This window comes from Triticum urartu, chromosome 3 (genome assembly GCF_003073215.2).
Source record: "Triticum urartu cultivar G1812 chromosome 3, Tu2.1, whole genome shotgun sequence".
Lineage (NCBI taxonomy): Eukaryota > Viridiplantae > Streptophyta > Magnoliopsida > Poales > Poaceae > Triticum > Triticum urartu.
In genome coordinates, this window is record NC_053024.1 from 426,158,610 (window position 1) to 426,170,515 (window position 11,906).

Sequence of the window (11,906 nt, forward strand, 5' to 3'; positions counted from 1 at the left end):
CCAACTTATTCAATGCCATGTTTTAAGCTCCCAAGAGGACTATGTCAGGACCTTACTCATTGATTCGAAACTTTTGGTGGGGGAGTAAGAAGGTACAAAGGAAGCATGCTTGGGTGTCATGGGATGATATGATTATGCCTAAATATATTGGTGGATTGGGCTTTCATGATATTTTTTTTGAGAGTGCGCAAATTGTGCACCATATTTTTATAGAAGGAAGAAAGTTAGAATACAAGAGTCTTTTTCTTGCGAGAAAGAATACAAGAGTCTAATGAGATGCAAACATTATCATAGGTACACCCACTCCACACAACTAAGAAAGCTACTCTCTCACAAAATGATTCAATCCGCCGATCCAGGCTTTCACGATATTGAGATTTTTAATCTTGCTCCTTTGGCCAAACAAGCTTGGTGCTTGCTTGAGGATCCTGAATCGCTGAGTGTGTGGGTACTCAAGGCCAGGTATTTCCCCAATGTGAACTTTTTGGACACGCAATTCTGCAATGCTTCAGCTCAGGTTTGGCGTGGTATTTGAGACGGTATGGGTGTGCTTGCTGAGGGACTGGTTAGGCCCATTGGAGATGGATATGACACTTTGATTTGTGAATGGATCCCACCAGATTTTTTATGAAGCCTTTATGTGCTCAATGCCCCAACCCTGCCCGTGTGTTGGAGCTCTTGAACCCAACCATTAGGACACGGAACACACAACGGTTGGAGGAGGTGTTCATTCCGATTGATGTTGAAGGTATCCATAATATTTCAACCAATTAGGTGCAATAGAAGAATTTTTAGGCCTGTCATTATGAGAAAAAATGGTGTATTCACGGTGAGATTTGCTTACCGTATGCTCAAGGAGACAAAGAGGAGAAGGGAAGATTGGATAGAGAAAAAGTCACAGTCCTCGGCGGGCAGCTGATCGAGCGGGATGGAAAAGACTATGAGAAGTCAAGCTGCCACCCATACTCCGCACTTTTGCTTGGAGGTTGGCTCGGCAACATGGCCTACCAGGGAAGTTAGGCACCACAGGCACATGGCGCCCACTATTGAATGTCAGCTCTGCGGGGTTCAAGTTGATACATGGAAACATGCTTTGCTCGATTGTAACATGGCGCGGAGTGTCTCGGCGATCGCGGGACAAGATTTATATGCTACTCCCTCCTTTACTTTTTTTGACACTATAATAGTGTCAAAAAAACATTTTACATTACGGAATGGAGATAGTAAAATACTTTAGACGAGACCCTGCACCCGAAGCTATGGTTGTTTGAGCTGAGCTTCAAATTGGGCCACAAGGAGGGCTATTGTGGGTACGAAGGAGGGCTATACGATACATGAGGATGAATTCCAATCACCTTTATCGACTCATTTTTTATTGAGAGATATTTGCAAGATCTGAATATGGCGGACTCAGCTGATTGCAGGAGACTGGACCTTCGGTAGAGCCTTGTCCAAACCGTGAAGGGAGATGGATCCCTCCTGCAACAGATATGCTCAAAATGCATGCTGATAATATGTGAAACAGCATGGGAATATTGTAATTAAATAATATAGCATATACCAGAAATTGCTTTTGGAGGCCGAGCTCCATGGAGACCTCCAAATGCAAAATGCAAAATTTGTGAAAATTCATATTTTTACATTTCAAAAATTCTAGAAAGAAAACAGACATACACGAAGGCCTAGTGCACAAGTGTGTAAATTTTCAGGACGAAGTACGTTGAAATGAGGGTTGTGCAAACAAAAAAACAAATTTAGGGCTTTTAAACACATGATATTATTCATCCTTCTAGACCATGAATTTATCTTTTTTATACAGATCGCATTTCAACATATTCATCCTGAAATTTTACACACATATACCTCACATCCTTGTTTACTTGTACAATTTTTTCAGATTTTTTTGAAATCAAAATTTTGTTTTTTGATTATTATTTTCAAAAATTCGGCCTCCATGTATGTCGAAATCCAAAACGCCGTTCTCGGCATATAACCTCTAGCCAACGTGGTTTCTTGAGAATACTTAAAAGCTACTCCCTCCATCCAAAAATACTTGTCCTATAAATGGTTGTATCTAGATTTATTTTAGAGGAAAAGATTTCCTTCAACCGACTGATTTTTCCAATGCACCCATCACCTCCCATGGACGACACGTGTCCCAGTCATCACATATACCGCTTCGTCCTTGCTGCCTTATCTTCTCCTCCGAGCACTCCCATCCACATCTTCTCTCCTTCCCTAACTCATTCAATGTCCTCCACCACGCACGCATAGGATGAAGAGCACCCATGAACGTAGATGCAAGCAGCAGCTAGTGACTTCAACAGCAAGCGCTAGCCGGCCGACGTGACCGGCGACAAGGTATGGCAACGCTCACGATGGGAGCTCGGGGATGGATGGCCTTGCAGTTGGTGCCAGCGATGGCGGGGATGAGCAGCACCGCTCCTTCCTGCGGGCGCACACCAGCAGCGGCACGATGGTGGGGATGAGCGGCTCCGCTTCCCCTCGTCGTCGCCCCGCGGGAGCTCGTTGCGAACGACAATGGCATTTTTCTGCAACATCCAATAAGTTGCGAGAAAATTTCTGCAACATTGGTCATGTTGCAAAAAATTATTCCGTCACACGATATAAAGGTGAAGACAAAGAAAATAAATGCAACATCACCTCAGTTGCAAAGTTTTTCTGCAGCAATACCGCTGTTGCAAAAAAAAGTGAAAATGAAATGGAAAAAAAATCTGCAGCACAACCTACGTTGCGAAAAAATTCCGCAACACAACCTATGTTGAAAAAAAAATCCACAACACAATCTCTCTTACAAAAAAAATTCTACATTTTTTTCTGCAACATCACCACAGTTGCAAAGTTTTCTGCAACAATAACATTGTTGCAAAAGTTACATCACGTCTCCGCACAAAGTCTTTATTTCAGCAACAACCAACTTGATGCAATTTTGTGATGCTCGCGTGGGGAGATCTAACAGCATGGGAGGTGGGCTTGTTTCTGCAACACCGCGCTTGTTGCAAAAGGGAGGTGGGGAACGTGGGTTGTACATTGGACGGCCAGCAGCGCGTCCATCCAACGGCCAGCCAGGCGGCGGATGTTTTCAATTCATCCACCGGCGGACGCCTAGCAGCCCCCTTATTTTAGTTATAGATATATCTATTTTATTCGTTTCAGTACAAATATTTCCGAACGGAGAGAGTAGTATATATCATGTTTATTATCCGTTTTGTACCGTGTTTTGGAGCGGCGGCGGAGCTGGCCGCTGCTGCCAAAGAGTAAAAGCAGCTGCTCGTGTGCAAGCCAGGTCTTGCAAAAACTGAACGGCGGGGTGCCTCGACAGCGGTATAGGGCCGGTTCAGGAACTTTTCAAGGTGTATCAGCTACGATTGTTTTAGGCTTGACAGCTCCTGAAGCCTTGGAGGCTATGGCGATTAGTGAAGCATTATCCTTGGCGGCTGATCTCAAACTGCCTGGAGGTTGTAGCTAATATGAATAAGTTGAACACCCTCACGAGATATCGCCGTGCTTCTCTACTCGAATCAATGTCCAAAGAATTTACATATTACAAAGTGTTGAATCATCTCCGAAGAATTTTACGAAGTGTTTGAAACAATTTTCAAGACTACAACTCTAACAATCAATCTCTGAAGTATTTACACTTGTTTTGTTCATATAAAGTCACATGTCGGCAAACTCCTCATCGTTGTCAACTTCATCGACCCACTCGACTCGAGAATAATCTGCCGATTTCATCAACTCCGTCAAGCCCGTCAGGTCTTCCAGGTAGGTTGGTTCGTTGATCACCTGCATCACAAAATCCAATCCTCTACTCCTGTATTCACGCAATACCTGCCATTTTGGTTTGCACGCAAATGCATCAGCAAAGTTCTCAAAACATCATATCCAATCATGCATCGCCGTAGATGTTGCTTACCGCATTGGAACATGCGATACAGCTGCTCGAGGAATAGCCCATGAGAGTTAATAAGCTGTACTGCGATAGTGATCCTCGCATCTGGTGTGGCAATAGACCAGACGGACGCTCACTGCTTGTGCCAGCGATATCTCCTGGAGCATGTATCCTGCACAATGCAGTAAGTAAATCAACCATCACTTGCATTGTTTCCTCACCCACCTTTTACATAGCAGGTTCCAAGAGGTTCAGCTGCTTACCCATCTGGATGATTTAACAGTCTTGTGAAGAGGTCAGCAGCATGGCCAGATGCAATGGAGGCCAGTCCAGGTCGTGTTACTGTACACTGTTGGTCCAGCGTTCGGTTGGAGACCGACTGCATCCCAAGATCATAAAAACATGATATATGATGGTTGCAGTTAATAATTTACTGAGAAGATGAGCATAACTTCAGAAACCTAAGGCAACAAACATTACATCAACAGGAGCGATAACGTCATTGCAGAAATAGCACCCCAGTCTTTGACCCCCAAGAACATCTTCTGCAGACAGCTTGTTCATGGCAGCAACCATATCTGAACCTTCAGAATTTGTTCCTGGACCAGCTCCATGTCGCATGGCAAGGTAGCTATCATATCCTAGGGCTGCAGTAATAGCAATCTGCAGTATAATGGGAGGCATTATATAGCATATAACTTCCAGTGTGTACATTATTCAAGAATAAGGACAGGGTTTACCTTGTTTTCATTCGCACAGAGAAGCGTTGGCAGCCACCTACTTTCCCTTGTGTCAGTCAGCAAGAAGACAGCATCATGGGTAGCTACTAACTCCTGGAGACGCTCGCAAGCTTTAAGCACACCAGCAGCTTCTTTAGATGATACAGGGTGCCCTGGCATCGGTATTTCCATTTGAATTCCTTCAACCTCCTACAGCGCAGATTTTTTTTTTCAAAATGTTGTTAAAAAAATGGAAGTACTGTTTCCAGGGAAGGGAAGTGAAAACTTACCACTGACGAACATCTCTCTTTTAGATGCTCCAGTACCGCTGTCGCTTTTGGGGTCTTGCGGTCTTTAGTTGTGTAAAGTGATTGTCTTGCCAAATTTGACACAACAACACAACCACTGTCAACAATTGTTAGATTCCGAACACCATAATCCTGAAAAAGTTAGTATCCACCATGATTAACAAGATGCTCTGTGAGTCTATGTCGGTAGTTCAACATAAAAGTAGCACGAACCATAAGACTAACCATAAGAATACGAGCAACATCGCACCCAAGAGTTCCAGCACCTAAAAGTAAACATCGAGCACTAGACAACTTCCCAGGATTTACAGGGAGGCTGGCTGGCAATTTCAAACAAGTGTCCGACTTTATCAAATTAGAAATGCCTGTAAGGTCCTTTAAATATGTTGGTTGGTTAATGGCTTGCATGACAAAATTCAACCCTTCTCTTCTATATTCAGACAGTACCTGAAATGTTTAGCAAGGAGAAACGTCAGTATATATACAACTCTTATAATGCAGCGCCATGTGTGCTATAATTTACTTACAATATTAGAACATGCAGTACAATTGTTTGAGGAATTGCTTATCACAGTTGATAAATCACACCGCGGGAGTGATCCTCGCATCTGGTGCGGCAATAAACCAAGCTGATGTTCAGTATCCATACCAGCCATATCTCCTGGAGCATGTATCCTGCAAGAGGTATGGTTTAGTTCTCTTTAGTTCTAGCTTGATCAACTACTCTTCATCGAAATCAATGATACACGTACAAAAATTGCAACTCTGCAGTTATCTTTCAGGTATTTAGCAGCTTACCCCTCTGGATGATGTAACATCCTCGCAAAGAGCTCCACCGCTTTGCCGGATACAATGGAGGTCAACCCAGGTAGTGCTACTGTTTCATCAGAGACTGACTGCAAACCAATAAGATCAAGCAAATATGAAATCTAGTAACCAGTGTCAAAATTAAAAGTACAAAAAAAATGAGAATATTCCACAAATGTAAGTCTTTATCTGGTATACATTGAAAAGGGAAGTCGTATCGTTGCAGAAACAGCACCCCAATCTTTGACGACCGAGAGCATCTTCAGTGGATAAATTCTGTATCTGAGCAATCACGTCATCCATATTTCCAATTCTTGTTCCTGGACCAGCACCATGTCGCATGACAAGGTAACTGTCATGTCCTAATGCTGCAGTGATGGCCATCTGCAGTGGAGACAAAAGACCTTTAGTTCCCAAGAGCTCGCTATGTTTAAAAATGGAAGATGGGGAAAGCATACTTATTTAAATGAAACCACATGGCCAGAATATATTCTCTAGTCAAGCTATTGAGTATTAAAATTTCTTGGTCACTGAGTGAATTATTGCAAAGCCCCCCTGCAGATGAATAATATGTCTGAGATTTACCTTGTTTTCGTTTGCACACAAAAGAGTTGGAAACCATCTGCTCTCCCATGTGTCAGTCAACAAGAAGACCACATCACTAGAAGCTACTAATGTTTGAAGACGCTCACAATCATCAAGCACACTTGGAGAAACCGGATTCCCAGGCGCTGGTATTTCCATCTGGATGGCTTCGACGTCCTAGATGACAGCAATTGTTGTCAACAAGCAGATCTGTAGAAAGCAAATATTCAAGAAAAAGGTAGCCATGACTTACCACTGCAGGGCATCTCTCTTTTAGATGTGAAACTATTGCGGTGGCTCTTGGGACACCACAATCGTCATCTATGTAGAGTGATTGTTTGAGTACATCAGGCATAGAAACATGACCACCGTCAACCACTGTTAGTTTCCGTACACCCCAGGTCTGAAATTTTGGTTCCATCATGAATAAAAAGATACAAAAGATATGTGCAAGTGCAGATTTTATTTAAGTTTGTTAGAAGGGAATTATGTAATTGTATACTACTCCATTCCAAATTACTTTAAGTTCTAGCTTTGTCCTAAGTCTTCTTTTAAATTTAACAAAGTATATAGAAAAATATTGCTAATATAGTATGAAAATATATTTTATGCTGAATCTAATGAAAATTAATTTGGCCTTGTAGATGTTAATATATTAGTCTGACATAGGACAAAGCTATAACTTCAAATGATTTGGAACGAAGGGAGTATTACAGTTTGTTACATGGGAGCATGGAAACAGCAGTACACAATGTACGAACCATGAGTAAGCGAGAAACTTCACATCCAAGAGTTCCAGCACCCAACAGAAGACATCGAATGCCAGATAACTTCTCCAAATCAACAGGGAAATGCCGCCATCCCATAAGCTTCAAGTGCATCAGTTGTTGTTCTTCATCCCGCCTGCGCATATGATAAACAATCGAAATATATCCAATTAATTACTGATAATGTGCAGAGCAAGGTAAAACACTCTTCATCTACCTTTCTGGGCTCATTGATTCAAGATTGATTTCTTTCAGTTTCTTTTCTTTCCTTCCATCCCCAGGCTTTTCTCCTTCCCATCCAATAGCTTCAGGCACATAATCAGAGTCATCCCAGCCTGTAATCATGTTAGAGTACGTAATGGGCCCATTAGTCTTAGGGTTAATTAGAGATAAGGGTCGCTTGCTTAGGGGTCAAGTAAGCCTTGCTTGGGAGTCAAGTAAACCTCTCTATATAAAGAGAGGAGATGTATCAATCTAATCAAGCAAGAATTAAGAAGGAAATCCCTTCCATCTTGCCCGGCCGTGGGCAAAAGGCCCCCGGCCGGCCCTCTCGCGCCCTCCTTCTAGCAGCGCCATAACAATTTGGTATCAGCTAGCTTCGGTTCGATCATGTCTTCACCACCGCCCAACCTGTCTCTTCCGCTGCCGGTCACGACCGTCGCCCCGCTCCTGCCCGCGCCGGGATCTTCCATTGCGCCCGCCCCCGTCGTCCTCACCCCGGAGGTGTCCGGGGCGCTGCGGGACCTAACACAGGCGGTCCAGGAGATCCATCTGTTCTTGGCCGGGTCCTATGGGCCGCACCCGGCTGCGCCGCCCATCACCGCCACCGCGCCGCCGTGGCAGCCGCCGCACCAAGCGGCCCCCGCCGCGCTCGCCAGGCTGCTGCAGCAGCCGCTGCAGCTGCCATCCATCGCCCCGTCCTGGCTGCCGTGGCAGCCGCCGCACCAGGCGGCCTCCACCGCGCTCGTCGGGCTGCTGCAGCAGCCGCTGCAACTGCCATCCACCGCCACCACCGCCCCGTCCTGGCTGCCGTGGCAGCCGCCGCACCAGGTGGCCTCCGCCGCGCTCATCAGGCCGCTGCAGCAGCAGCCATCCACCGCCCCGCCCTGGCTGCAGTGGCAGCCACCGCTCCTGGCGACCTCCGCCGCGCCCGGCGCTCCGCCGCAGCAGCCGCTGCAACTGCAGCAGCCATCACTGGTCAGCTCTGGCCCCGCATCGACCGTGCCGACGGGAGTCCCGATCCACCAGATCAAGTTCCCACCGTCGCCATCACCGCTTCCCCAGGGCGTCCCCATCCAGCAGATCAAGCTTCCGCCGTCGCTGTCACCGCTTCCAGCTTGGATCACTACCCGCCACGTGTCGGCGACGGTGAGGCTGCAGGCTGCTGCACGCGGCCTCCTAGCGCGTCGGCGTGTGCGGGAGTTGCGTGGTCTGCAGCTGCCGCTCCTCCCAGTTGCGCTTCGCTGCGCAAAGGACCTCGATCTCGTCCGCTGCGTCGGGGATCATGGGCATGCGGTTTCCCCCACGGGCGGCGGGCAGCTGTTTTCCCCGCGGGCAATGACCTCAAAGTCTGCGACATCAGCGGTTGGGGGGGCGCACCCCTCCTCGTCATTCTCCATCGCAAGCCCTCCACTCTTCCCTGTGCAGTGCAAACCAACAGCCGTCCGGCAGGGAGAAGGCATGGTGTCACCGACAGCAGCGCACCGCGTAGCACCACTGCATTCCGCCACCGGCCGCCGCGAGGGCGCCTCTGCTGGTCACTCTTGCGACCACTTCCAGGTGGTCATACACATGCACTCCTTTTGTCCAGGTGGTGTCCATGGGATCCAGGTGGCTGTACACGTGCACGTCCGACGTGCGGATGGTGTCCACTTTTTGTTAAGGGGTCCAAAATAAAGCGTCCCCGTCCATTTCAGGTTGAGAATAATAAAACAAGCCGAGATGTAAAAGGCTTGTTTTTAGGTGTTAGGTTTTTGTTGCGTCAAGTCATGGTTATAAGTTGGTTAGGCTGCAGCTCGAGGACAAGCTGCATGTCCAGGTGGGGTGTAGTGTTAGAGTACGTAATGGGCCCATTAGTCTTAGGGTTAATTAGAGATAAGGGTCGCTTGCTTAGGGGTCAAGTAAGCCTTGCTTGGGAGTCAAGTAAACCTCTCTATATAAAGAGAGGAGATGTATCAATCTAATCAAGCAAGAATTAAGAAGGAAATCCCTTCCATCTTGCCCGGCCGTGGGCAAAAGGCCCCCGGCCGGCCCTCTCGCGCCCTCCTTCTAGCAGCGCCATAACAAATCACAACCAATGTTAAATAAAAAATACAAACTACGACTGAAACTGCTATGGAGAAGTTCTTATCCAGATAGATCATAATACCATGAGGTTGTGGAAATGATGCTTCGCCAATAAGGGATTTCTCTAGATCAAGCTCCGATCGTTTTTCTCGGTAGCATAAGAACTGAATCTTCTCAATTTTCAACTGCAGACTAAGGAATGCAATGTAGTTTCTAAGAGCCCAGCCAGGATCTTGATGACAACCATGATCATAAAATCCAAATAGAAGCTGCATTAGCAGATCAAAGCATTTAAAGAAAGAACAGATATATGCATGAAGAATACAAACCGGATCTCCTAATTTCGTACCAAATATGAGAGCATGAAATATTTGTGATGATCAAATGAGTAACACAGACATACCTTTTGGCCATTGTCCTGGCAATCTCTCCAATCCTTGAGTTGCCTTATAGCAATACAAGAATCCGAGGATATATCGACAAAGAAAAATGGAAGACCTGCAGAAATATGGATCCATTGCAACAAAAGTATTGCAAATTAGCAAAACATGGCCAATTAACAAGAAGCTATCAAATAACGCATATACTAGTTTGAGATAACTATCATTTACCCAACCTGCTGTTTCATTTGAACTGCGCCACTCTTTCAGTGACTTAGACAATGATTTTGCCTGCGGGAGAAAATTGATAGCCTTCAATACCAACCACAAAAATACAGATATTTAATATTGTGGATATTAGGTGCATAAGATCATGACCTCCTCTTGACTAAGCACCAGTGAGGCACTATGCAGGCTGAGCAAAGTCATTTCAGACTTGAAAACCAATGAGGGGAATGCAACACTGTAATAGATCTTCCAATTCTTCAGATCCGCGAATGATATCACAAGGAACCTCAGTAGCAGAGAAGGATCCTCTTCTATTTTACCATGCATAATGTCGTGCAAGATCTGGCTCCATAGATACATACAACAGCGATTATGATGAAGGAAATACATCAAGAAAGGAAAGATTAGCAAATTCCATGTCAAAAAATGTACCTTCTTTGCTTCTTCTCTCAGTAGATACTCCACATCTAGGTTTTGTAACCCTCTCATGTTATTCGTGTTTATGAGGGTCCCTGGGACTGGACAAGAGTTCCTAGAGCCAAAGGAGTTGGCAGATGGTGGCACTAATGATTCTCGGCCCAGCCTTAAGAGGCCCGACATTTTTGGATGTGTGCATGGAGTATAGTAACCTAGCACAAAATTGAAACAAACTTGTTTGGTGTATCCAGAAAGAGAATACAAAAAGACTAGGCGCTCCACTACACACATGAACGAACAAATCAGAAGAATGTTTTTTTTTCACAAAATTGGAGTTATTTTAAGGGAAATGGTACTTCTCCTGAGGAATCACTGGAGTTGTACTCCATATCACCATCTCGGTTGATATGTGTGCACAGAGGAAAGTGCACAAGCAGAAAGATCAATCAGCAACTACACCAACAATAACCCGTCTAGAAAATGATGGAGAATTTATATTATGACATGCGAAAACTCAAGCCTTAACCGTGACCATCTGGACCAAACATTTACTAGCAAGTCGAACGCAGAAAGCACCAACTCCCAAGAAACATGTCAAGCAAACATTGCAGCGGAGGCAAAATCCAGGCAACATAGCGTACATGGACCGCCACCAACTCATACACGACATCGCAAAATCTAGGAGTAGCGACAACTAAGACCATTTTCGATGCGACGCACGAAATCGCAACCCTCGAGGAGAATTACGAGAGGAACGGGAGTGGGCGAGTGGGAGGATCCGTACCGGTGATGGGGATGGGGGAGTCGTCGGTGCCGAGGACGTCGAGCTTGAGTCGGCGGAGGTCCTCCCAGAACGCCAGCTCGACGCGGCTCGCGATGGGGTCTAACTCCAGCGGCCGCGGCCGCACCTCCGCCTTCGCCGCCATCTCCCGTCTCGTCTTTTCGCCGGCGGCACGGCGAGTGGTTTCGTGGGCTGCTTCTGCTTCTTCTTTTTTTACCTCTCCTTTTATTTGTATAGTTATTATTTGTTGGATAACCCTTGCAATTGGAGGAGGGCTTGCTTTAGCGTATGTATAACTTGCGCATGCAGTATTACGTTTCGTGAAGGATTGTAGAAGACAAAGAACGCGTCTGCAAATAGGACTTCGAATCGACGCTTTTACAGGTAGCCCCTCCTACCAGATAACCGATTTTCTCTATCTTTTTTACAAAGAAGAAGAAGAGTAAAGGGCATCATCGTAGTTGGATCTTGTCATCCAACGTGCCCCTTTATTTGTTCGTGGATGCATCCGTTTGTCCAAATTCTTGCAAATCGGATGCAAACTGAGGGAGGTCTGCGGGCGTTCAGACCTTCGCCACGTAAGACTCTGACACTCCAATCCACTCAAATACCCTTGTCCCCCTTCCAACGTCATCCATGACGAAGGTAGGTGTTCGGTCAAATGTCATTGAGTTTTTTTGACCTTCCCATTGTTTCCTAGAGCAAATGTATTAGC

General features: G+C 45.8%; 1 protein-coding gene across 1 annotated transcript; it reads right to left on the bottom strand.

Moving 5' to 3' along the window:
- Positions 1–3,518: 3,518 nt before the first annotated feature.
- Positions 3,519–11,460, bottom strand: LOC125544198 (ubiquitin-like modifier-activating enzyme atg7). The gene is made up of 20 exons (XM_048707790.1): positions 11,195–11,460; positions 10,426–10,622; positions 10,144–10,335; positions 10,002–10,056; positions 9,789–9,883; positions 9,468–9,654; positions 7,317–7,434; positions 7,094–7,235; positions 6,586–6,735; positions 6,333–6,509; positions 5,946–6,131; positions 5,739–5,836; positions 5,468–5,615; positions 5,166–5,387; positions 4,923–5,072; positions 4,654–4,842; positions 4,394–4,576; positions 4,177–4,292; positions 3,938–4,085; positions 3,519–3,852 (listed from the first exon to the last, which is right to left on the bottom strand). Exons 1-20 carry the CDS (start codon positions 11,334–11,336, stop codon positions 3,682–3,684), a joined length of 3,066 nt encoding a protein of 1,021 aa, XP_048563747.1. The 5' UTR covers positions 11,337–11,460; the 3' UTR covers positions 3,519–3,681.
- Positions 11,461–11,906: the final 446 nt, after the last annotated feature.

Coding starts and splice junctions, on each gene's coding strand:
- LOC125544198 (XM_048707790.1), bottom strand. CDS start 11,336: ATGGCGGCGAAGGCGGAGGTGCGGCCGCGGCCGCTGGAGTTAGACCCC. Junction 10,057..10,143: donor TGGTGCTTAGTCAAGAGGAG/GTCATGATCTTA, acceptor TTTCTCCCGCAG/GCAAAATCATTGTCTAAGTC. Junction 7,435..9,467: donor ATCATTTCCACAACCTCATG/GTATTATGATCT, acceptor ACATGATTACAG/GCTGGGATGACTCTGATTAT.